The sequence below is a fragment of the Xenopus laevis genome, chromosome 9_10S, assembly GCF_017654675.1.
Source record: "Xenopus laevis strain J_2021 chromosome 9_10S, Xenopus_laevis_v10.1, whole genome shotgun sequence".
NCBI classification, from domain to species: domain Eukaryota; kingdom Metazoa; phylum Chordata; class Amphibia; order Anura; family Pipidae; genus Xenopus; species Xenopus laevis.
In genome coordinates this window covers 111,674,462-111,702,220 of record NC_054388.1, presented here as the reverse complement: position 1 = coordinate 111,702,220, position 27,759 = coordinate 111,674,462, and the positions used below count along the sequence as shown (strand labels likewise).

At 38.0% G+C, this 27,759-nt stretch overlaps 1 protein-coding gene across 1 annotated transcript; it reads right to left on the bottom strand.

Moving 5' to 3' along the window:
• Positions 1–7,638: 7,638 nt before the first annotated feature.
• LOC108702349 (serine protease 27) lies at positions 7,639–23,113 on the bottom strand. Its single transcript, XM_018237821.2, has 7 exons — positions 22,955–23,113; positions 21,847–21,888; positions 17,238–17,409; positions 16,201–16,469; positions 14,753–14,916; positions 10,996–11,225; positions 7,639–8,339 (listed from the first exon to the last, which is right to left on the bottom strand). The coding sequence occupies exons 1-7, from the start codon at positions 22,998–23,000 to the stop codon at positions 8,300–8,302; spliced, it is 963 nt and encodes a 320-aa protein (XP_018093310.2). The 5' UTR covers positions 23,001–23,113; the 3' UTR covers positions 7,639–8,299.
• Between the last annotated feature and the right edge of the window lie 4,646 nt (positions 23,114–27,759).

Below are 27,759 nucleotides of genomic sequence, written 5' to 3'. Positions count from 1 at the left end.
ATAAAAAAGACACATTCATCACAAAACTGGAAGTGCTGGTTCTTCTATGTATTATATATATATATATATATATATATATATATATATATATATATATATATATATATATATATATATATAAATGCCAGCACTCACAGAAAATTCGGTCACTGATGCCTAGGTGCAGTCCTCGGAAGTTCTTCAGACTTCAAAGTGTGTGTGTATATATTTATATATACACACATTGTAAGGGTTTGGGTAGCTGGGATCAGTTTTCCTGGGGCAACACAGCTCACGGCACAAGCACAACTCATGAGAGTATAGTCTCTTTTTGGCAGTTTATTGTCTCTTGCAGCAAAAATAAACAAGAAAACAGTTCAAAATAAAATCCTTGCCACTTAATGGGCTTCTAACTAATACAGGTCAGTTTTCCTAACTAACCAGGAGAAGGCCTACCGCCTGTCTCCCCAAAACAAAATAAAAAAAAAAAACCTGCTGTTTTGTTTGGGGGGGTGGTACGCCTGTTTATCCCTGTTTGAATCACCCAAATTCCACTCACAGTCACCTTGCCAGAACCAAGAATTCTGAAGAAAAGGGGAGTAAAATTGATGAGTAACGAGATGTGCAATGTGCAACTCAACATCACAGATGAAAATAACATTCAAGTGAAAATAATTGTAGATGAAATGATGTGCGCGAGATCTGAAGGTGAGTGATGGTTCCTGTAGCCCAAGACCTCTATTAAAATAATAAATATTTTAGATCTGCTGTATGTTTCCCTGATGTAGAAATGTTCCAGGGTTCATTGAATATATGCTCTGTATAGGGACAGAAGGTGAATAGACAACAGAGATAGGACTTACAAGCTGATGATGTAGGGGGTAGGCTTCAGTCAATTTGACCCGGTTCGTTTTGCCAAAAATTGCCCATTAAAATCTATGGGCGTCAAAAGAAATTAGATGCACAGCTAATGGTCTATGGGCATTATTTCCACACCCATCCCTAGTTGGGGGGGAAGTGGGACAGAGAGGGTGGGGTTGTGACATTTTAGGGGTGGAGTTATGATGTATCGGGGGGGCTGGCTCGGCCATGAAAAGACTGCTGTGCTTTGGAGTAGGGAGGCTTTAGGAGAGCAGGGAGAGGACTTTTGTGCCGATAGGTAGTTGGCCGGGGGAGAGGACCAATTAGGAATTCTAAACTTACAGACAAATAAAATGCCAGTAAATTGGCAATACCGGTCAGCTAGGCTGGTTGGTGAAATTCCAGCTGGGTGGTAGCCATAAGTAAAAGTGAGAAACATTCCAGTATACAGGTTTTGTGAAGATGACAACTTTTTATTCCTGTACACTAGGTGCAAAATGTACAAAACCAGCTTTTTTTTTTTTTTGGTGGACCCCCCCCTTCTGAAAATTGCCCTTGTGGCAACAGAACCACCCGGCAGCCAATTGTTTCTTTCCTTGGACATATGAAGAAAGGCCAACAACCTTTACATTTAAAGGAATTGTTCAGTATAAAAATAAAAACTGAGTAAACAGACTGTGCAAATTGAAAAATGTTTCTAATATAGTTAGGCAAAAATGTAATGTATAAAGGCTGGAGTGACTGGATGTGTAACATAATAGCCAGAACACTACTTCCTGCTTTTCAGCTCTCCTGCTTTCCACTGATTGGTTACCAGGCAGTAACCAATCAGTGAGTTGAGGGGAGCCATGTGGGACATAACTGTTGCTTTTGAATCTGAGCTGACTGCTGAGGATCAATTACAAACTCACTGAACAGTTATGTCCCATGTGGCCCCCCTTCAAGTCACTGACTAACTCAGAGTTAGAGAGCTGAAAAGCAGGAAGTAGTGTTCTCTTCTGTTATGTTACACATCCAGTCACTCCAGCCTTTATATATTTCATGTTTGCCTAACTAACTATATTAGAAAAATGTTTTATTTTGCACAGACTTATCTATTAACCCAGTTATTTTTACAATTACCTGGTCCTTTAAAAGCATTTTAGTGTGCACCTTTAGTTACAGCCTGCAATAAACTAAATTCTGGATTCAGACAGACAGAATGATCTCCAGTTGTGTGCCCTGATCCTGAAAACAACTTATCTTACTCTAATACTGTTGCACACAAAATGTTGGGATCTAAGAAATATTTATCACTTTCAGATTAAACACCATTGAAAGCAGAAAATGCTTGAGGTTTTACTACAGTATATGTTAGTAAACAAATTGTTTTACTGCTGAGGTCCACTCCTCTATAGGAGTTCGAGTTTTTAAAAAATAATTTTCTAAGAAAAAAAAACCTCACATTTTTCAAGATTTATTAAGCTCGGAAACTCCTAAAAAACTTCAGTCCAAAAATACTAAAACCTGTTGAATTCATGTAAAAGTCAATGGTAGAGCCTATAACAATTTGAAGATGTTTTTGGCCCTGGGAATTTTAGTGATAGGTGAATTTGGGCTGCGGAAAAATTTGCGAAACAACGAAAATTCATGAAACGCATTGAAGTCGATGGGCGTCAAAAATAGAGAGGGGTGAGAGTTGGAGTATAATGAGAGTGAGAGTATGATGCATGTGAGAGTATGATGCTAGATAGTATGATGAGAGTGAGAGTATGATGAGAGCGCGAGTATAATGAGAGTGAGAGTACGATACGAGTGAGAGTATGATGTGAGTGAGAGTATGATGAGAGTGAGAGTATGATGAGAGTGAGAGTATGATGTGAGTGAGAGTATGATGTGAGTGAGAGTATGATGAGAGTGAGAGTATGATGAGAGTGAGAGTATGATGTGAGTGAGAGTATGATGTGAGTGAGAGTATGATGCGAGTGAGAGTATGATGAGAGTGAGAGTATGATGAGAGTGAGAGTATGATGAGAGTGAGAGTATGATGAGAGTGAGAGTATGATGTGAGTGTGAGTATGATGTGAGTGAGAGTATGATGAGAGTGAGAGTATGATGAGAGTGAGAGTATGATGAGAGTGAGAGTATGATGCTAGAGAGTATGATGACAGTTAAAATATGAGGAGAGCATTGGTATAACAAGGACACTTTTTTCCAGGGTGATTCTGGGGGGCCATTGGTTTGCTATAAGGAAGATCGCTGGTACTTGGCTGGAGTGTTAAGTAAGGGCGGGTGTCTGAAGGGAAATCACTACACGCCCTATACCCGCCTGACGTCCATTGTGAGCTGGATAAAAGAAAATGCTCCTGAAGCTGCTGAGAATGTTCATGATGTGGAATAGTAGTACTTATCTGTTATCTACTGTGTATCCTGTGCTTGAATGGCTGCCCCCATGGCTACCCAGCAGCTTGTTTATATAAACTATAGTAGTACTTATCTGTTATCTTCTGTGTATCCTGTGCTTGAATGGCTGCCCCCATGGCTACCCAGCAGCTTGTTTATATAAACTATAGTAGTACTTATCTGTTATCTACTGTGTATCCTGTGCTTGAATGGCTGCCCCCATGGCTACCCAGCAGCTTGTTTATATAAACTATAGTAGTACTTATCTGTTATCTACTGTGTATCCTGTGCTTGAATGGCTGCCCCCATGGCTACCCAGCAGCTTGTTTATATAAACTATAGTAGTACTTATCTGTTATCTACTGTGTATCCTGTGCTTGAATGGCTGCCCCCATGGCTGCACAGCAGCTTGTTTATATAAACTATAGTAGTACTTATCTGTTATCTACTGTGTATCCTGTGCTTGAATGGCTGCCCCCATGACTACACAGCAGCTTGTTTATATAAACTATAGTAGTACTTATCTGTTATCTACTATGTATCCTGTGCTTGAATGGCTGCCCCCATGGCTACACAGTAGCTTGTTTATATAAACTATAGTAGTACGTATCTGTTATCTACTGTGTATCCTGTGCTTGAATGGCTGCCCCCATGACTACACAGCAGCTTGTTTATATAAACTATAGTAGTACTTATCTGTTATCTACTATGTATCCTGTGCTTGAATGGCTGCCCCCATGGTTGCACAGCAGCTTGTTTATATAAACTATAGTAGAGTTTCTGAAGCAAACTCACGAGTTTTACCAGTGCAGAACAGCAGTACATTATAATTTTGGTTTTACTGTTCCTTTAAAATTAATTTCTGGTATCAATACAAGAACAGGATATGCAAGTTAAGACTAGTCCTAATATTTATTTGTTGTTATCTTTTATTCCAGTCTGTACAATGAAATTGTCGATAGATATAAAGCTATTTCAGTTAGATATTTATGATTACTTTTACAGACATACAGTAGAGAGAATGGTGCTGGATCTATTACACGATCTATTACACTTGTCTTCTTGTAAAACATATTGGTGATTATTTACTAAAATCCGAAAATTTTTCATCACTTTCTTAAAAACACTGACCAAACTCCCATGCACATTTTTAACATATTTATCAATATATTTATTGGAAAAAACCTGATGCAGGAAAAAACTCGATTAAATCGTAAAAAAAAAAATCTGAATGGTACAGATTTTTGGGGATTTTCGCCCTAAAACCACAAATGATTCGGATTATTGTATGAAACCCAGTGCAGATCATGATATCTTCCAATTGTAAAAGGGACATCTTCTACAAGACCTCTGCAGTTTTGAGTTTCAGTACTTTTGTATTCTGACTTTTAGCAGCCTCAGGGCTTAATAAATCACAAAAAAATGTGAATTCTATTTTTCCATGAAATGAAAAGTGTTTTTCCCTTTTAAAACTCCGACCAGAAAAAAATCGGACTTTAAAAAAATCCCCTTTATGTGGACTTCTGAACTACTGTAGACAATTATTGAATATGTCTGATTTAAAAAAAAATTTGCTCTGAATGATGATTCCTTTGGTTACCAGCTAATGGGAAACACAAAGAAAGGCAATAGTCTGACAATGAGTTATCAGTTCCTAGTACAGAGGCTGGTATTAGTGTGAACTATAAGTGAAAATGCAGAAAATGTATGTATGTATATTTTTATTTGTAAAGCGCTCCTTGAGGGCAAAGCACTGTACAACAAAACAATAAATTAGTAGTAACAAACAAGGGGTCATTGGAATAAAAAGTAACAATAAGTGCATTATTAGAATACAATTCACATAAATATAAAATATAATTACAATGCAAATTAAGTGCTCAGTGTCAAGGAAACAAAAGGCTAGAGGACCCTACCCCGTAGAGCTTACAGTCTAAATGGGAGGGTAACATACAGACACAATTCAGAGGGGTATTAAGGTGCTGTGGGTTACAGTTTGTTACACTGTTATATAAGTGCCAGTTCAGGTGTTATCCAGGTGCTCCCAGAGGGAGTCTTTGAGTTTTGTTTTAAAAACATTGAAGGAGGATTGTCTCCTGAGAGATTCAGGAATGACATTCCAAATTTAAGGAGTTGCAAGAGAAAAGGGTTTGATATGGAAAACAGCAGTAGTAGTGGGGGGTACAACCAAGCGGTTGTCTGAGAGGAGCGGAGGTTTCGGGCAGGAACATATAGAGAGACAAGAGATGAGATGTAGTGAGGTGCAGAGGAATGAAGGGAAGGTTATGAGGAGGAGTTTATAAGTTATTCTTTGTTTTATAGGAAGCCATGATAAGGACTTCAGCAGCGGAGGGGCCTGTACCTTTTGGATGAGAGGAGGAGAATTCTGGCAGCAGTGTTTAATACAGACTGTAGAGGGGAGAGATGGGAGTTAGGGAGACCAGTTAGTAGAAGGTTACAGTAATCTAGTCGGGATAGGATGAGAGCATGCATGAGTGTCTTGGATGTATCAGGTGAAAGGAAGGGAAGGATTTTGGCAATATTGCGTAAGAAGAAGTGACAGGTTTTGACAGTGGTGTTAATATGATCAGAGAAGGAGAGAGAGGAGTCAAAGATTCCCCCCAGACAGCGAGCTGAGTTGACAGGATTAATGAGGCATCAATAGAGATAGTAAATAGGGGAGTAGGACCAGGCTTAGGTGGAAAGATGATAAATTGAGTTTTTGTTGGATTGAGTTTGAGGTGGCGCTGGTTCATCCAATTTGAGATTGCCAGGAGGCAGTTAGAGATCTGAGCCTCTGTTTCAGCTGTTAATGAAGGGGTGGATAAATATATTTGGGTACATCAGCATACAGATGATAATTAAAGCCAAATGAATGGATGAGATCTCCCAAAGACAGAGAGTACAGGGAGAACAACAGCAGACCAAGTACAGAGCCTTGCGGCACCCCCACATTAAGTGGAACTGGAGATGAGGTTTTGTTATCATAGGAGACAGTGAATGATCGGTTAGAAAGGTAAGAAGAGAGCCAAGAGGCAGCCTGGTTACGGATGCCAAGCGAATAGAGAATCTGCATCAGGAGAGAGTGATCAACTGTATCAAATGCAGATGATAGGTCAAGGAGGAGAAGGATGGAGAAGTGACCTTTGGCTTTGGCAACCTGAAGATCATTTGTAACTCTGCACAAAGCAGTCTCAGTAGAGTGACCAGGCCGGAAACCAGATTGTAGAGGGTCCAACAGATCATGGGTGTGTAGAAAGTTAGTAATATGGGAGAACACAATACGCTCTAGGAGTTTAGAGGCAAGTGGTAGAAGGGAGACAGGACGGTAATTTGATAGACAGGCTGGGTCAAGCGTAGCCTTTTTAAGAATAGGCTTTACACAGGCCTGTTTGAAAGGAGAAGGGAAGGTTCCAGAAGCTAGAGAAGAATTGAAGATGTGAGTAAGTAGTGGGGTAAGCTCTGCAACCCAGTGTTTGAGCAGAGAAGAAGGCATAGGGTCAAGGGGGCAAGTTGTGAGTGGGGAGGACAAAAGAAGTTTGGAGACTTCAGACATTGTTACCAGAGGGAAGGAATTAAGACATGCAGAAGGGGCTTAGGAAGGAGGAGCTGGTTTACATTAGTAGAGGTAGGGATCTGATTGCGGATGGACTCTACTTTGTCTTTAAAGAAATCAGCAAAGTCCTGAGGAGAGAGTGTCTGGTTGACTGATACTGTTGATGAGGGATGGAGAAGAGTATTGAATAGAGAAAACAGAAGTCGTGGGTTGGATTTGTGATTGTATATAAGGGTACTGTAGTACTCTTGCTTGGCTTTTGACAAGGCAGAATTGAGGCAGGACAATAGAAATTTATAGTGAATAAAGTCTGCTTGCATACAGAATTTCTTCCACATACGTTCAGTAGATCTCTTGCAGGAGCGCAAGAATCTGGTTTGTGAATTCAGCCAGGGTCGTGGGTTCAGAGCACGTGAACGCTTAGCCTGTAAAGGGGCAAATGAGCCAATGGTTGAGGATAGTATGTGATTATACTCATTTATCAGGATATCAGGATCAGATGTTTCCTTAAAGGAAATGAGACTGGACCTGAAAGATTGAGCTAAGGCTGGAAGGTCAATGTCACATGTATTCTGAACTAAGACATTGGGGGAAGAAGCAGGTGGGGTCGGAGATTGAGAGATGGAAAATGTAACCAAATTGTGATCGGAAAGGGGGAAGGGTTCACTGTTAAAACCAGAGAGAGAGAGAGAGTTTTTTTAGTAAACTAAAAAGAGTTTTTTTAGTAGATCCAGAAAGTGGCCATCCTTATGGGTAGGGGTGTTTGTCCACTGCTGGAGCTCAAAGGAGGAGGTTAGGCAGAGAAAGCAAGAGGGCCAGGGTTGTGAAGCATCATCAATGTGGAAGTTAAAATCCCCAAGAATGATTGCAGGGCTGTCAGTGCAGAGGAAGAAAGAAAGGCAGGTGTCAAAGTCAGAAAGGAAGGCAGCAGAGGAGGATGCTGATGGGGGTCTGTAAATGACAGCTACACGCACAGAGAGAGGGTGGAATATGTGAATGCCATGCACCTCAAAAGAGTTAAATGAGAAGGCTGGAGGAATAGGAATAGGTTTGGACCGACAGCGAGAGGAGAGGAGAATTCCAAATCCCCCACATGTCCAATGGTTCGGGGGGTGTGAGAGAAAGATAGACTGATGAGAGAGTGCAGCCTCAATGGCGGTATCATTCTGTGACAGTCAGGTTTCTGTTAGTGTAAGAAGACTAAGTGAATTAGAGCAAAAATGATCATGGATTAATGTGGATTTGTTAGTTAAAGAGCGGGTGTTAAGAAAAGCACAAATATAATTAGTTGTATTTCCAAAATAGGTTAATTTATGAGAAAAAATTCTAGAGTGGGATTTTGAAGTCTATGTTTCATAAATAAAAGCTATAATTACCACCAATGCATTAACCCACATAAACTGCAAGATTATTGTATCTGTCATTCAGGAGGGTACACTGCAGGCAGCAGGGATACATGAATGAATCCAGTGCACAATGGCAGACACAGAAGTGTAAACTCCAGGAAAGTCTTGTCCACAGTCAATTCCAAAACTCAATATCCCAACCAGGCAGCAGTTCCCTGTTAAAAAATCATAAAGAGAAACTGTACATATTAGATATGTGCACCAAGCAATGTCCTGCTCTAATATGCATTGGCTATTTAATAAAACTGTGTGTCTTTCACAGATAAAGAACTCCACAAAAATATTAATTAAGTTTTTTGAAAAGTAAACATAATTTCAAGCAACTTTGCAATATACATCAATTAAAAAATATGCAGAATTTTCATGATTTTTAATTGTTTCTGACAGTCCCCTAAGCCTAGCCCCCTGCTATCCTGCTGATCTGTCTGACTACTTTGCTGAGCTGACTGACTACTGTTACTTTGTATCAACAGCCATCTGTCCTCAGCCTGCATCCTCCAAACCCCACAATTCCCTGCACATGTGATTTCAATAAGGAAAGGAACATCCCAGTGCAATGCATTGTGGGTTATGTAGTTCCTGCATTCTGTCTGTAAACTGTGGAGACAGTGTTTAGTCCCTCCTTCCCTGCCAGGATTTCAAATGATGCAGAAAGAGAACAACGGTTACACAGCTGGATTTCAGCATAGAAAATGGCATTTATTCATACTTTTTGAAGAAACAGGTAAGTGTGATGAGTATATTAGGGGTTTCTGTGTTATGTGGGACCTCTTTATCAAATTTTCATTTGGAAACCGGAGTTCCTCTTTAAAGTATTTTATTAAAAATGTGATATCACATCATCACACCCTTATGGAACAAGGGTCTCCAAGTGTGTTTTGCCTTAGCAGGTCCCGGGACAAGAGCATTCACATTACTCCTACCTGTATAAAGTTAATTCATTTGTATGGTCACATAACTCCTCGCTAACTTCTAAAAGTAAAATGTCAATAATAATAATTATAATAAGCATCATTATGTCAATTATTTCGCCACTATAGTATTACTTCAGAATATCTATCTTAGGACTTACAAACTGGAAGACAGGGTGCAAAGTGTAAAATATGACTGAAAGTCACCATTTTATAACAAATACACCCTTCCCAGCATAATTGAATTGTCGCAGATATCTCTGCTCCATTTTGAAGCACGGAGAACTGAATACAGTATAGTCATGAGGGGTGGAAGAAGGCACAGGGTGGAAAGGTAGACCCCTCTGTTGGTATTTTGTATACCAAGACCTCAGAGAAAAGGCTATTCAAATAAGTGAGGTTATTTATTAGACAAAGACAAACAAGACAAGAGTTTTGCCTAGGGAGTTGTCACAATCACACCACAGCATAGTACTTAAGTGTGACAGGAGAACTTCCCAAAGACACTCCTCTTACAACAACCTTTTATACCTTTTTACTGAGCATTTACCATAAGCGCAAAGGGTACACGGAAATACCATACATGGTCAAAAGCCCTCCTCCTATATTAGAAGGCATGTAAGCTTACTATAGGAAATATTGCAATACCTGTTACATCATTTTATGTTTCCCTGATTCCAATATACACAAACCATAAAATATATGTCTTCTAGTTTGAGACAGGATGGGGTGTTTGCAGTTCTGAAGCAACACTTCTGTATCTCACTGTTGTTTGACTTCTGTCTGCAGAGTCTTGACCTTTGGTCAGCATGTCATTGTATGATTACCTGAGACCACTAGCATCAGCCTTCCCTTCCCCCTTATCTGCCTTAGGTCTGGCCTTTGTATGTACCAGGACAAGGGGTCTTGATCTTTAATTTATATTAATAGTCCTACATACCAGCCATTACCCGTCATGGAATAGGGTGTTCTCATTATTCTATTGTTAATATCATTATTTTATTGTCACCCCTCCTACCCCCTAACTTGCACATACAGTAATTCAGTGACAGGGATGGGACAGTTACTCCAGGGCAGTAGGACACTGTACGAGAACGAATGAGTTTAGTATTGCAACTATTTAAACTTATGCACTTCTGCCCAGGGACTTTGGAAATAATCTGTTTGGATTTTCAAGCATCTCAGTGACTTGCTCATATTATTCCCATTTTATCAGCCATCATGATTACATTTGTTAGAGTTGTTAAATTGTTCTAATAGTGATGAGCAAATTAATTTGCCAGCCATGGATTCGCAGTGAATTACACATTTTGCCATGTGCAAATTTATTCACGAAAGTGCGACAAAAATTTGCCACGGAAATTTTGCAGCAAAAAAAACACCCATAAGAAAGAATACCCATTGACTTTCAATGCATTTGGAGAAAAAAAAAAGTCACCATAGGAAAAAACGCCCACTGACTTTAATGCATTTGGAGAAAAAAAGTCACCATAAAATAAAACGCCCAATGACTTTAATATATTTAGAGAAAAAATTCACCATAAAAAAAAATGCCCATTGACTTTAATGTATTTGAGAAAAAGTCACCATAAAAAAAACACCCATTAACTTTAATGCATTTGGAGAAAAAAAGTCACCATAAGAAAAAACGTCCATGGACTTAAATGCATTTGGAGAGAGAAAAATTGTTGCACGTGTAAAAATTGTTGCGCATAAAAATGACCATTGACTTCAATTCGTTTAGCCAAATTTTGCCGTTTCTCTAATTTTTTTTGCAGTTTTGCTAATTTTCTGGCGAAGCAAAATGGGACGATTTGCTCATCTACTCTCATCACTCATCTATTTCATTAAAAGAGCATGTGAATAAAATAAGCACAAAAGAGATTAGAGGAATACTCACTGGATGAAGTAAATCAAGGCTAAAACCATAAGCCCCGCCCCAGGGGTTGATCCAATCCTTTCTGAGCCACTGGAGACATCAGGGATAAATGAGCGAATCCATTCCATATGGGCAGGGATAGAACTGTAAACTCCAGGAAAGTCTCCTCCACAACCTTCTCCAAAACTTGCTATTCCGACCAAGTACCAGCGATCATTCTCATAACAAATCAGGGGTCCCCCACTATCACCCTTTTAAGCAAACAAAAAGCATTAATAAAAGAGTGTTGACAAACATAGTAATACTATTACAATGGTACAATGGTATTCACTGTGGAGTGAGAGGTTCATTGCAGACATATTCGGTGCTTTGTTGGCATCATGAGTGAGTTAGGGTTGTGAACTTTGGGTCTCATTAATAAAACTTTATGTAAAATAAAAAAGATAAATATAGGAAGTCCAAAAACATACTGACTCATCTGTGCGAGCCAAGATGGAGTATAAAGGGGGAAAAGCAATAACATTTGCAAAGAGAACAGATGTGTGAGTAAATATTTGCATGTCACCATGTGATATTCTTCATTAGACTTTTATTGCATTGTGAATCTTAATTGCGCATTGTGAACCTTTAACACCTGCTTGAAGGTGGCGTAAACTTTTGGAGCAAATGTCACAACAACTTATTCCGGTGCTTATCAGGTCACACCCACTTGGTTAAAGGGATACGGTCATGGGAAAACATGTTTTTTCAAAACACATCAGTTAATAGTGCTGCTCCAGCAGAATTCTGCACTGAAATCCATTTCTCAAAAAACAGATTTTTTTATATTCAATTTTGAAATCTGACATGGGGCTAGACATATTGTCAATTTCCCAGCTGGCCCAAGTCATGTGACTTGTGCTCTGATAAATTTTAATCACTCTTTACTGCTGTACTGCAAGTTGGAGTGATATCACCCCCCTCCCTTTCCCCCCAGCAGCCAAACAAAAGAACAATGGGAAGGTAACCAGATAGCAGCTCCCTAACACAAGATAACAGCTGCCTGGTAGATCTAAGAACAGCACTCAATAGTAAAATCCAGGTCCCACTGAGACTACTTCAGTTAAGTAGGAGAAATAACAGCCTGCCAGAAAGTAGTTCCATCCTCAAGTGCAGGCACAAGTCACATGACTGGGGCAGCTGGGAAACTGACAATATGTCTAGCCCCATGTCAGATTTTAAAATTGAATATAAAAAAAATCTGTTTGTTCTTTTGAGAAATGGATTTCAGTGCATAATTCTGCTGGAGCAGCACTATTAACTGATGTGTTTTGGAACATGTTTTCCCGTGACAATATCCCTTTAAGGTCAATTTATGAATAGTTAGTTGGCACTGAATATTTCAGAGAGGCTCAAATACATGAATGAAGGTTTCTTCCTGTGCTTTTGTAGCAAAGTTGAGATAACTGAATATATGAAGTTTGCCTTTTTTGAAGAGCAGCAGTTAATTAGAGACCATCATCATCCTTTCCCTGAAAAAGAGGACCTCTTTTTGTGCGTACACACACACATGCATATAACACATTTTGGAAAGTAATTATTTTGTACTGTACTTCCATTTCATAAAGTTCCTACCAGTTTCATGTTTACACTTAAAGGAGAAGGAAAGCTACCAAGGCAGTTTATTGCCAATAGATCATAGCTATGGGCTCAGATTACAGCAGGGAGGGGAGGAGGGAGGGGGAGAGGAACAAACTGAGCATGCTCAAGTCCAAGCCCTGGAGGTATAAGATGAAAACAGGAAGTCTGATACAGAAGCCCATGAGTACACAATAGAAGGAAAGAAATGTGATGTTTCTTTTGACAGAGGACTCAGAGCAGCATTACTGCTTATATTTATAAAGAACTTTATGATAAAGTTTACTTAGTTTTAACTTTTCATTCTCCTTTAAATGAGTAGGAAGACTTTCAAATAAAAAGAAAATAAAAATGACACTATCATTAGCAATGATACACATAAGGGTTTCTGGGGCCTTTTAATGAGTTAAACATTTTGAACAAATACAAAAAAAAGAGAAACTAAAATGTAACACTCATTATGCCCAGAGATGACATAGGGAAAATTAATTTAGGGCATTGCATGAACCTCAGACATTAGTAAGATCACTTTAGACAAATGGGTTGAGGACATTGTATTAACTTTAGACATGACAATAATATCACTGTTAAAAATATTCAGAGCAGTGCACTGTATTAATTCTAGATAGTAAGATCACTTCAGAAAATAAATAATGAGCACTGTGTTAACCCAATACAGGTATGGGATCTGTAATCCAGAAACCTGTTATCCAGAAAGCTCAGAATTACAGAAAGGACATCGCCCATTGACTATAACTAACAAGGGAAAGTTGTGCTCACCACTGATTTTTAAAACCATTAGGCGGGGGTGCAATGAGGCTGTGACCACAAAATACATATAGTCAAATACAAGAGTCCTCTGCACTCAACCCATTATCAATATATTTAAGACAGAGACATTTTGTGCTACTGCTACTGAAAAATGCCTTACCCTTTAAACAACACAGGGATTGTTTGTCCATATATTGCAATATATTTAAGCTGAACAACTACGTCAAAGTCATCCCATATCTGGCCCATTGACTCCATTTTATCCAAATAATCAAATTTTTTAAAAATGATTCCCTTTTTCTGTGTAATAATAAAACAGTAGCTTGTACTTGATCCCAACTAAGATATAATTAATCCTTATTGGAGGCAAAACCAGCCTATTGGGTTTATTTAATGTTTATATGATTTTCTAGTAGACTTAAGGTATGAAGATCCAAATCTCTGAAAGATTCATCATCCGGAATACCCCAGGTCCCAAGCATTCTGTATAACAGGTCCCATACCTGTACATTACTGTAACATTACTAAAGAAAATGGATTTGGAGCATTGCATTAATTCCCCAAATGTCAGATTTGGGGAAAAGTTTTTATTGTGTAATATTGCTTTAAGACTACAACCATGATGTTGCTGGACTATAGCTCCCAGCCCCAACCTTCATTATATGTTACATTGTTCAAGGATTTGTAGTCCAGCAACAACTGAGTAAAGTTTGGTAGAGCAGTGCAGTAGGGTTTACATCCCTTTAAAGGGCACATTAGAGCTCACAAGTTGCAAAGAAGCAGGTATAAGAGCAAGTAGGTATTTGTGCCACCTTTTTGTTTGGTGGAAAATGGGCAAGAGGCAGGGCCAATGACATCAGGGGTGGTCCAGTGACATCGGGGGGGCAGACTGGTGACATAAGGGCTGATGATGTCAGCGATTGGTTGATCGGCATGTCATTAAATTCAATGTCCTGTCCGGATATCCTAATTTGGAAATCCAGACAGGCCCTTCCAAAAACCTGACAGGTGGCAACACTAATCTGTGCTCATACTTGTTTGACCTGGAAGACAGGTGGGGCAAAACACTTTTTAATTAGGAAACAGTCACAATTGGCAATGAGGGGTGATAGGAAATATCACTAGTGATGGGCGAATTTGTGCCGTTTTGCTGCGCCGAAATTTGCGAAACGGCGAAAAATAAGCGAAACGCGTTGGCGTCTCGTTGTTGACGCTGGTGTCCGTTTTTTTGATGCTGGCGTCTGTTTTCTGGCGAAAAATGCGTCGGCATCCAAAAAATGGACGCCGGCGTCCATTTTTTTTTTACGCCGGTGAATTTTCACGCCCATTTTGCAAATTTATTCGCCGGTGGCCAATCGCGCGAATTCGCCCATCAATAAATATCACTCACCTGGCAGGAATCTTTTCCTTTATGGATATTCATTGCACATATCATATCATCTGTTATGCCACTGTCACTGTCATTTGATGCCAAAAGATATATTTCCCTACAGTGCTCTAAACCCATCAAACGCACTTCTGCCTCTTGTAGAAGATCAGGGCTTGGCTTGGTACCTGTCAGAGAAAGCTGCATTATAAACTGGTATCTTTATGAACTGTATATTTATACATATAATGAGAGCACACTTATACAAGTGCAAAATCCCACATACTATTGTGTTTGCTTTAACACTATTCACAAACAGTTCAGCCAGCTTTATGTGCAAGGAGCAAAGCTGAGCAGATGCACCACATTAAAATGCAAACAATCCTCCAATGAGAATCTCAGTTCACCTGTATCAATCTGGCACCATGTTCTTTGTTCCTGCCACTGCAGTTGGTAATTTTAAAGGAGAAATAAACCCTTAAAATGAATATCGTTAAAAATGGCATATATTATACACAGAACTTATTGCACTAGCCCAATGTTTCAACTTGTCAATAGCAGCAATGATCCAGGACTTCAAACTTGTCACAGGGGGTCACCATCTTGGAAAGTGTCTGTGACACTCACATGCTCAGTGGGCTCTGATTGGCTGTTGAGAAGCTAAGCTTAGGGCTCGTCACTAATTATCCAGCAGAAAATGAGCTTCCCTGGCTGTAATATAAGCTGATGCTACAGGGCTGATTATTAAATTCTGATGCTTATTGCACTGGTTTCTGTGCTGCCATGTAGTAATTATCTGTATTAATTACTAATCAGCCTTATATTGTGACATTTCTATTCTATGTGTACTGTATATTGTGAGTGGGTCCCTAAGCTCAGTAAGTGACAGCAGCACAGAGCATGTGCAGTGAATCAGCAGAAAAGAAGATGGGGAGCTACTGGGGCATCTTTGGAGACACAGATCTTTACTGCTAAAGGGCTTTGGTTGCCTTGGGCTGGTACAGAAGCACAAAACACCATGTACAACATTTCTACCTACTTCTTTAGTTTGGCTTTGGTTCTAGTTTAAGACCAGTTTCCTAGCACTAAACAAGGCTGCCCTTTATCCCCCTGTCTGCTTCCAGTGTCATAGAATGAAAACAAAAATGACATAATTATGTCTATATGTAAGAAGGTAACATCAAGATGCCTGACATGTTGCTGGGAATCAGTATTCTCATTGGTCAGATCTTTTGCATTTTAATGATGTTTTTGATCAGCAGAATTTCTTTTTTTTTGCTTCTATAATTATGGTTTTCATCAACTTTTATAGAAAACTAGGGGGCTCTGTGGTACAGTATTATTGGTGGGTTTACAACTCATTTTATACTCTCTTTGAGGTGGAGTCACTCCCAGAGCTTACTCTGAAGGCTGCAAACATGATCTAGATTGAATATATTTATGGTGTGTTGTTCCTGACATAAAATACTCACTATTAAACTCAGTGTCTCCCCAGCCAGTCACCATACAACTGTGCCCAGGCAGAAATTCAGTGGGAGATGTTGGCAGACAGGCTGGAAGGATAAAGTCTGTGAAGGGCACATGTCGTGAAAGCTCTAGAAGGGCAATGTCAAAAGTGTAAGCTTTCTCATTGTAGAGATGATGTTTAATGATCCTTTTCACTGGAACAGAAACTTCCTCCTTGTGGTTTCCAGTTATTTTATGGGCTCCAAGGATGACAATAACAGAGGAGGCATTTACCCTTAAGAAAAATAGAGACAAGTCAGTTAATGGGGGTTTCTGACTGTGGCACAGAATGATGGATAATTCATAGAATGTTTGCTTATGTGACATTCTGAACATCAAATGTGATATAATGGTGAAATATTATTAATTCATGTCGCTAAATACTACATTACCTACATATACATAACACGGGGCAAATCCTAACCACTGTTGTAACCCACAGAAACCCATTAGCAATTAAAGGATAATAAAACCTTTAAAATAAGTGAACGTAAAATTGAGGGGGCTATTCTAAGCACTTTTGCCATTTGCATTCATTATTTATTTATTTTTTCATTCCAAGATATTAAGAGATACATGTGCTGTTAATATGAATGAATTTTGTTACAACAGCGACACCTGCTGGTCAGTTTCCCACCAGTCTGACCACCAAGTAGTCAAGGAAGTTGTCAGGAGAAAGAAAGAGGTTGCTCTGATGTTCTTCTGCTTTTATTCCTAAGCAGAAGAACATCAGAGCAGCCTATTTTGGCCGAATACTGAATCCAATCCAAATACTAATTTGCATATGCAAATTAGGGGTGGGAAGGGAAAATCATTTTTTTACTTCCTTGTTTTGTGACAAAAAGGCACGCGATTTCCCCCCGTGGCCCTAATTTGCACATGCGAATTAGGATTTGGTTCAGCCGGGCAGAAGGATTCAGCCGAATCTGAATCCTGCTGAAAAAGGCCGAATCCCGAACCAGATCCTGGATTTGGTGCATCCCTTCTTCATATACACACTGACCTTTCCACACAATGGGCTGCAGTCAAAACAAAATTGCTGCTGATGAGGGTTCCACCACATTGTCCTTCACCAGGAATCCACAAGATCACTTGCCAGGGATTCTGTCCCTTTTTAGTATTCTGCCCTCCAACAATGCGGCTGTTGACTATCACAGGTTTTCCACAGGCCCTGGCTAGAGGAGACATAAAGGTGCAGTAATTGCCATTAGAACAGCGGCTGGTATAGATCAGTTTAAAAGGAACATATATAAAGGTGGCCAGCTCACCTAAATATGGCTAATAAGTAATTAATTTATGAGCTGAGGACGCCTTCTGTATTTAAAGGGATGACTAATCAGCCATGCAGAGTGTGCTTTTATTATATATATCTAGTGATGGGCGAATTTGCGCCGAAAAATTCTCGAAACGGCGTCTCATTTTTTTTTCTACGCCGGCGGAAAAACTTTTGCACGCCCGCAAATTTTTTCAGGCGTTTTGCGCATTTATTCGCTGGCGGCGAACCGCGCAAATTCGCCGCGAATTCTATATATACCTGGTTATAGACAAGTGAGGTGGTAAGCCTAAACACATTCAGAATACATATACAGACACACATGTCCAAGAAATACAGGAACACACCCAAAAATATGCGTACAAATTCTAAAAGAATACAAAAATACTAACCTATTACTGTTCATTGCTAGAACTGTTAAAATGCAAAATGAACAAATAATCATGGTCCAGGATATTGACACTATTAGTCTTTATAGTATAAAAAAAAGGTAATTATAAAAGTCACACTTGAGCCACATGAAGACAAAGATAATAGTAGAAATATCTACAAACTACATGTCTTGTATACAAACATGGCCCACATTTGATAAAGTTCTATTGGGATTATGTAATAAAAGGCACTAAGTTTGCCCAGGGGCAGTAACCCATAGCAACCAATCAGCAGGTAGAATTTACTGGTCACCTGTTTAAATGCAAACATCTTATTGGTTGCTATGGATTACTTCTCCTGGGCAAACTTAGTGCCTTTTATTACATATGGGGCATATTTGCTCATTTTGTAAGGGAGAATTTTGTCATTTATGGAAAATGCAGAAATATTGACCAATTCACTAAGAAATTGAATGGCTTTAATTTGCCCATAATTCAGAGCCAATATTGTGTAAGTATCACTTTGCACCTTGACCCACCCTCAGTGGTTGTTGCCACAGATCTTTGACCCCTACTAGAGTCTATGTCTCCATGCGCGTGTCACTTAGTTACACAGGTGATGTAATAGAAGTATTGAGCAGAGAAGTTTAATGGCATTACATTTTCATTCGCAGCACCACTATTTTGCACTTTGGGTATGTTTTGTGAATCACACAATGTGGGAATTCATGAATGTGGACTTAGCCCAAAACTGAATCAAAGTTAATTTTTACAACAGGAAATCATATAACACCAATGGGCCAATTGTTTTGCTTGTGATTGTCCAAAAAACTAACATTTTTAAAAGGTTTTATAGATATTCCTATTTATTTTGGATCGTTTATTCCATAATTTTATATTGTCTTTTAATAACTTTCATGGCATGTGTGGTTTTAGGGAAATAGATGTTAACCCTTTAAGTGCCATAGATAGTAGAATCACACACTGCACAATATCTTTTGTATGTTATTTCCATGCTTATATTGCATTGTTGGTGATTTTGGTGCATTTTTAGTAATTTTTTGCATTTTTAACCATTTTATTGCATCTTTAGGTCTGCATTTTGTCTGCTAGGCCTGCTAAAATATGCAAACTTTGATTCTGTCTGCAGATTACACTAGGCAAAAAAAAATCATTAATTTTAGTAGTTTTATTTGATTTTAGTGATTTTATTGCATTCTGTATTGTTCTTTGTTACTTGACTTTACACTTGGATTTTTTGTCTCGTATTTATTGTTTTGGATGCCGCTGCATGCCATATTGTTTGGTAAATCTATGCATGTTGGGCATTAAACTGTTAAGTAGACCCCATGCGTTCAAACCTGTTGTTTTATGCTGTTACGTTACAAAATGTGGGGCATATAATGGGGTAAAATACAAGCTTTATGACGATTTATTATTTATGATGATAAATTAAAAAAGAAAAACACTACTTTTAACATAGCTTTGCAGTTTGGTAGTTTGCAGTAGAAATATCTATTTACCCATTTTACTTTTTCTAGAATGTGTAGTTTCACAAACGATATGGTTTTCTAGGGTCTCTATATTGTTAGGGGTTCTTATGGCACATAATGCGCATACGGATGCTTATATTGCAGCAGCCAGAGTGTCAGACGTGAAAATTCACATGCACTATTTTTGTTTGGGTGCTTCTGTGTGCCACATAGTTTGGTATATCTATGCATATTGGGCATCAAAGTGTTCAGTAGACTCCTGGCATGCATATTTAGGATGTTTTCTGTTGGTACCTTACTGTACATTTAGCATGGCCTTACAGTTAGTTTGCCGTAGAAAGGTGTATTTACCCATTTTGTATTCAACAGAATGTGTACTTTCTGAAAATATATGGTTTTCTAGTGTTAGGGGTCTTACAGAACATAATACACGTACTGGGTGCTTACATTGCAGAAGTGACATCAGAAGTGACAATTCATATGCACTATTTTCATTCTGTGTGCCACATAGTCCGGTAAATCTATGCATATTTGGCATCAAAGTGTTCAGTAGACCCCTGGCATACTTATTTAGTATGGTCCCTTACAAAATGGGGTATATAATGGGGGAAAGTGCAAGCTTTGATTTTCAGAAATTTCATAAAAAAGCTATGACCTTGCCGTTTGGTAGTTTGCTGTAGAAAGGCGTAATTACCCATTTTGTATTTATCAGAATGTGTACTTTTGGAAAATATATCGTTTTCTGGGGTTGACTTACGAATTTGCCGCTTTTACCCCACATAAATCAGGCAGTATTTTTTTTTGGTAGTAGAAATATATGCTATGAAATGTGTATGGACTAACTCCATTTTTTGTTCAGTGGACCAGTGGCATTCATATATAGTTACCTATTTTGGATTGTCTGAATATGTACCTAATGCTATGTGGGAGATGAGATGCCAGAAACTGGAAGCTTTGAGGTGATTTTCAGGCATTTCATCAAAACGGACAATTTTGGAAAAGCATTGTGACTCAGTAGTTTGAAGTTGAAAGACATGGTAACCCATTTTGGATTTGTCTGAATATGTACTTTCCAAAAATATATGGTTTTAGGGGGAACAATGTATTTTTGTGTTTTTACCATCTAAAAAATGCAGTAAATATGTTAATTTTTCAGTAGCTGAAGTGACCTGAAGGGACAATCTGCAAGGGGGCGCTAACTTTATTTTCGGGTGTCTAAGCACCAGATACTTTGGTAATCCTATGCACAATGGCCATCAAACTGTTCAGTGGACCTCTGGCAATCATATTTAGGATATTTTTGCATGATCCCTTATGCTTGGTGGGAGATACAAACTTGCAAAATGAAACTTTTGAGGTGATTTTTCAGAATTTTCATGAATTTTTTATAAAAACTACTTAGTTCAGAAAAGCTTTGACGCTTGGTACTTTTGAGAAGAAAGACATGGCTGTCCATTTTGGATTCGGCAGAATGTTTATATTTCAAAAAAATATATGGTTTTCTGGGGTAAACCTACTGTTCCAGGATTTTAGGCTTTGGAATCTAAAGTATGCCATATTCTACTGAAGTGGTTTGAAAATCAGTTAATTTACTGCTGGGAGGTTTGATCTACATAAGTCAGAAATCTCCATAAAACTATACATGTCTGGTATTGGCATGTTCAAGAGACATAAGGCTTTACAAATGATTTAATATTTTGTGCATAAGATAAAATATTTTTTCTTGTATAAATCTTTATATCATGAAAAATAGCATTTTTATTTTTTTTGTATTTAGAGCTGTAGATCTTGCTCTAGAAGGGAAAATACATAAAAACTGAACCTGAAAAAAATCATGTATAATTTTCTTAGGTAAACTATAAATCCCCCCCCCACCCCACCCAGGAAATGCCCCTAAAGTGAGAGACCACAAGATGTTCAGAAAACATCTGGAAATTCTGCTGGCACTTAACGGGTTAATCATGATTTAAAAAAAACTCTAATATCACCAAAACTTGACCTTTAATAAATGGGCCTCCCTGTCAGGCCCAGCGGCTCAGGAAGGAGGAAGTAGGGACCAAGGTGGAACCTTTTAGCAGAAAAGTCCTAATTCTAGTCCTAGTCCTGACTCGCATAAATTTCTAATTTATGGGAGTTTCTAAAAACTCACATTAACTCCCATAAAGTCAAAATTCGGGAAAAAAAATACCAATTGAAATTTATTTAAATTTTTTTTTTTTTTTTTTTTTAAACAGTTGAATAGGAGCTGAAAACTCAAATTGAATTTAAATAGATTTTTCTAAAAATGTTTAAACTCAAATCAAATTTGGACTATTCCTTAGTCGAATTACACTAAAATAAACTCAAAATTTTAATTTTCAACTCGACCCTTGATTAATCTGCCCCCAGATTTAACATCACCATTGTAGCTACAAAGCCATTCACACAATGTTGTATATGAGAAGCAAAAAGTAATTCATTTCCTACTATACTTACTTGGCTCATTGGAGTTTTCATCTTGAGCAAATCCATAGATCCCTAAAAAAAACAATAGTAAGCAGCATTTTATCTAATTTAAAAATAATTTGATAATATTAGGTAGAGTATGTACCCAGAGTATGTTTTTACAAATTTGACAGTTTAAGAAAATTCAAATAATAAAATACACCTTGAATGTTTAATGTTGAAAATACACCTTCCACTGATTTCTTTAGAAGCTTTTAGTTTGTTTTACTTTTATATGGTTTAGTTTCGGTTTTAGAAATGTTTTCATTTTAATTTTTTGGATTGATAAATATTGATATTTTGTTTGTTTTTTTCACATGGAATAAAATGCACTGTTGAATTTGAGTAAATTTGTCCCAAAATTTGAGTGTAATTGTAATGCAATGAAAGTATTCCTGAAAACCATATTCAAAGATTTTGTAACCTTAGTATAGTGATCTTTCAATTCAGGACGGCATAACAAGTAAATTCAGTGATATCTATGGATCACAATGTATATAATTATTATTAATACAAACATTAATATTTATATACAGTTACTGTTGTTGGCTTGTTGTTTAAAAATAAGTGTGTTTGGATTTATAAATAAAGGAAAGTGTGAATGCTATCATTTATTTATGAACATAGGGTCTACAGTTAGCATTGTGTGGCACTATTAGTGATCATCATCATTTCATCATCATTTATTTATATAGCGCTGTCAAGATACGCAGTACTTTGTGATGTACTATATCCCAGGCATAGGCTTTATGTGTTATAATGACACTTATAGTGTAGAAAATGAACAGCACCATCAACTTGGATATGGTTTAAAAAGCCTTTATTTGTGCTCTTGTGGGCATCCCCCGCGACGTTTCAGGCCATGTGGCCTTTTATCAAGCTTGATAAAAGGCCACATGGCCTGAAACGTCGCGGGGGATGCCCACAAGAGCACAAATAAAGGCTTTTTAAATCATATCCAAGTTGATGGTGCTGTTCATTTTCTACACTACATGGTCTGTCAATGGAAAGTGGTCGTTGCAGAACGTGCACCATCAGGAAAAGATACCAAGAATCGGTGTGCTGACTAATATCTGTTCTTCATTATAATGACACTTACCCAAGTTCAGCAGGAGCAGAGTTCTTATTAAATGGAACCAGTTCATGATTCTTTCCTGTGGCCACTAAGTACCGAGACTGGCTGTGTATCTACTTTATACTGTAGGAGGGTCACCAAACCAGTTTGTTAATTAATTTTTATTAATCAGATGTAAAGCAATCCCGTCTCTCCAGTTACCAATATTCTGATTTCACTTCACTTCACTGAAGACAAACCGGAAATTGACATTCAATAATTATGCACTTTAATAGAAATAATATACTAGCAGTTAGGCAGGTTATATATAGACTTAAAAGGTTGGACAATCTAACTTACTATGTTACTATGTCAATAAAAGTGTGAGTTAGGGGGTTATTTACTAAAAAAAACTAATTTATTTCATATATTATTAAGAAAAACCACAACCAAACTCCCATGCCCGATTTTAGCTTTTTTATTAATAAAAAAAACTCGGATCACGAAAAAACTCAATAAAATAGAGCAAAAACCTGAATTGCTTGAATTTTTCTGGCTTTTTCCTGAATTGCTCTAATTTTTCAGGCTTTTTTTTTACCTGAAAACCACAAAACAGTTGGAAAAAGTTTGATTTTATGACAAAAACCTCCAAAGACCCAGATAACTTAAATTTGAGATACTGTAGGTGCCTCTCCCATTGACTTATACAGAACCTCGACAGGTCTGAGATGGAGGATTTTCAGATTTGGGCTTTTTGCAACATTGGGGTATGAATTCAAAGTGTTTTTCCACTAAAAAAATTGAATTTTTTAAAGTTTTTACCAGTTTAAGTTTTACTTTAATGAAAAACCTCCTAAATGTCATTCTGTGGCCAATAAAGCAGATAAAGTTCTGTCTTGTATAAAAAAAGGGCATTAACTCAAGGGATGAAAACATAATTATGCCTCTTTATAGGTCCCTGGTAAGGCCTCATCTGGAGTATGGGGGCAGTTTTGGACTCCAGTCCTTAAGAGGGATATAAATGAGCTGGAGAGAGTGCAGAGACTAAGTGCAACTAAACTGGTTAGAGGGAGGGAAGACTTAAATTATGAGGGGAGACTGCCAAGGTTGGGTTTGGTATTAGCATTCTGTGCCAGGGAGTAGCCTATATTTGGAGCTGCTATTAAACTTCCCCATAATTATGTTGCAGTCTGTATATATTTGTACCTTTTTTTATTTTTGGAATGGTTCAATAACTTGGGAAGAACCTATTTAATTTTAATGAGGCTAAAAATTCTTGTAAAGGCGTGCCGAGTGAAGGAACTGGTTGGTTACAAGGAACACCGGTATAGGAAGGGTAACATGGACTCATTTATCCTGTGCCACAAACAAGAATGCTGGGGAATTCATAAAAATGAAATGCATATATATAATTAATACATGGTATTTGTCATGCAAATACAATATGCACCCTGTACTGTATGGTAAAGCACAAATGCCCGGGTTATTTAGACTATTTATTTCTCTCTTAATTCTCTTGCATCTATAATTAAGTTATTGGGTATCTGAAGTACTTTAGAGAACTAGGTGGATGAGTGGGGCAGCTTCATGGAGTGTTTAATATTCCTGAGTGTAATGTTTGCAATAAGATGTTTTATGTAGGGCTTCCAATTTGTTTGGATCGACATGATTGTAGGTATCAAAAGTCCCACCATTTTTTGTCTTACTTTGTAGTTGGGAAGGAATGAACAATGAATGAAAAATAGAGGGAATAAATTCCCAATGTTTGGGAACCACTGCAGTAGAGTGTCCCAGGGGTAGCAAGAACTGACACTCATTTTAGACAACATCACCATGTACAGTATATCTCCATATAACAATAACAAGGTACATGGAAAAACATCTGGGTCATACTATTATTTTTCATGCTTCTTCTCATATAGTGCATAAAACATCATGGTCTATTAAAGGTGCAGTTTCATACAAGAAGGTCCATTCTGACAAACAACTATAATAAGGTATCTGTTTGCTCCTTGCGTTTGTTCAATGGGAGTAAGTGAGCGGTTTCTGTAGGTAGTGTCAGCATAACATTGTTAATTACTTCAATTATCTCCATATAGGTTACATGCAAAATATAATATTAGCATATATATAGTTTTGCTTCCTGTATGTGTGACTGCTTTTATCAGTACCAGAATACTAATGTAGCAAAAACACTATTGATAAGTAGCAAAATAACCATTGAGGTGTAACAGGGCCAGTCTGGAGCTAAAATGAATGTTGCACAATTGCTACAGTTAAAAGGGATCTGTCTCAAAAAATTAAATTTAATAGAAGCTTCATCTTGCTGTAATGAGAAACTTTCTAATGAATTAAAAAATTCTGTACCATTTCTGAAATAATCAAGTTACTCTTCACTCTCCCTCTCTGAGCAACCTGTCTCTCTATATTCTGTCTTCATTCAGTAGGTGGAGTATTTGATTGACAGTCAGCTCTAATACAGGGGTCCCCATGAGCCACATTCAAATGTAAAAAGAGTTGGGGAGCAACACAAGCATGAAAAAGTCTCTTGCAGTGCCAAATAAGGGCTGTGATTGGCTATTTGGTAGCCCCTATGTGGATTGGAAGCCTACAAGAGGCTCTAGTTGGCACTATACTTCGATTTTATGCAATTAAAACTTGCCTCCAAGCCTGGAATTCAAAAATAAGCTCCTGCTTTGAGGCCACTGGGAGCAACATCCAAGGGGTTGGAGAGCAACATGTTACTCACAAGCTACTGGTTGGGGATCACTGGTCCTTTTGTGGGGGAGTTGCACCTCATAGGCATCATGGACTAAGAAAGGACTGCACAAGGTCACAAATACCAACATGTCTGGATATGGACTAAGAGATCATATGGAATTCCTTTGATTCTACACTCCAATAATTCAGCCCTAATTTATACTCAGCCTCTTTGAGCCACATTATATTGTACCTTATCTGCTTGTCTCTTGCAGATCCCCTCGTAAATGACTTTACACCTCACACATAGATTGATATTTCTTTTTGTTGGTCATGTGACCTATGAGCTGAATGTTGTATACATACCAGAGCTTCAATGTAATCCACTTGAAAAAGGAACTAAAATGTTAAGAAAGCTTGTTATGATTATAATAGTAAGCCAATAAAGGGATCACCTTTATACCACTTTTGTTATTTTTTTTTTACTTGAAAACGGTTGTCCTGTAACATGGTATACTCGCCAGCTGGCAGAGCCACTCCAGTTCCATGTTACATAAGATATATCTACATGCCAATTATATGTCATCAGTACTAAATATACAACTGCAGTAATTGAGAACTCTCCCAATACTTCCTATTTTTAACCAGTCAATGCAAAAGTCCAAAAAGTAACCATATTCCTTCTGTGAGTCCCATAGTTTAATTTCCCAAGTAAATGAGCACATGCCCTAATTATACACAGATCCATACTTCAGATAGCAGGAGCAATGTTTTGACATCAAAAGGTTCATCACCAACACAACTGCAATTGTCATTTACTACTAAGAATGCAAAATTGAGCTCTCATTAAGGATATACATACATGTTCCTTGCACTTGTCTAAACTGCCAGCCTTCTATGATGAATTGTACAAGTGTCTCCATTGACTCTATTAACTCTGGTGTGAACACTAACCAGGTTGTAGTCAATATCCAATGCCGGCATACTTGAATTGCATGGTAATGCTAACTTCAGTCTAGAACAGGGATCCCAAACCTTTTGAACCCGTGAGCAACTTTCAGAAGTAAAAGGAGTTGGGGAGCAACACTAGCATGAAAAATATTCTTGGGCTGCCATATAAGTGTTGTGATTGGCCATTTGGTAGCCCCTATGTGGATTGTCACCCTACATTGAGACTCTGTTTGGCAGTGCACCTGGTTTTACACAACCAAAACTTGCCTCCAAGCCTGAAATTCAAATATAAGCAAATGCTTTGAGGTTACTGGGAGCAACATCCAAGGGGTTGAGAGCAACATGTTACTCACGAGCTACTGGTTGGGGATCACTGGTCTAGAATGAGGAACACAATGTGTAATGACACTTATCTGGGCCATATCAATTGGCTAGCTAGCAATGGCTTGAGTTGTAGAGACTGTTTACATATCTAAGCACTAAGATAATTTGTTTGTAAAGCACAGAAACAGCATAAGGGTAGACAGTCTTCTACACAATGTATTCTAAACTGCTTGCATTAATAGGACTGGATGTCCTGTATTTTCTGGTTTATAGGTTTATGCAGAATAAATCCCAGCCTTGTTCTAATGTTTTTGCCTAAAGTGGAAATCTGCAGTTGTGTTGCATTATGGCCGAAAGAAGTCAATCGTTTTGGTTATAACAGTGACAAGAACATGGCTTGGGTATTGCTAAATGAAAAGAAAATGTGAATTTGAGAATAACAATGTGATGGATCTAATAAAGAGATTATTGGAGGAAGGAATAAACTGGGAGATGGTGAATTAGTGATCACTAGTGGGGATGCAGTTGAGAAGTAGATGGTCTTGTGGAAAGCAGAAAGCTGTAATAGAAGAGCAGCATCAAGGCTATATAGACCAGCCATCTGTTGTGCCCATCCATTCAGATATCAGAGAGTGGAAAATAAACACAAAATAATGTGACCTAGTTCTGATGAGACACACAAACCTGCAGAAGACAAATGTCTATTATTAATCTAAATAAAATATCATATAAATCTAGCAATGTTGTAATGTTGTGTATTGTTATATAATCAGTGCGGGATGCATATCATTGCTATTTTGGCAACTGTGTGTTCTAAGTTTAAGTACATAGAAAGAAGAGTGCGCCCTGCCTAAAAAAATTCCCTTAAAGGGCAA

Bases quoted from the DNA above. Each gene is read 5' to 3' on its own strand.
- LOC108702349 (XM_018237821.2), bottom strand. From the start codon at position 23,000: ATGAACTGGTTCCATTTAATAAGAACTCTGCTCCTGCTGAACTTGG. The intron at 21,889-22,954 runs GTAAGTGTCATT...TGTTTTTTTTAG, and splicing joins TCTGCTCCTGCTGAACTTGG to GGATCTATGGATTTGCTCAA. The intron at 17,410-21,846 runs GTAAGTATAGTA...TGTCTCCTCTAG, and splicing joins TGAAAACTCCAATGAGCCAA to CCAGGGCCTGTGGAAAACCT.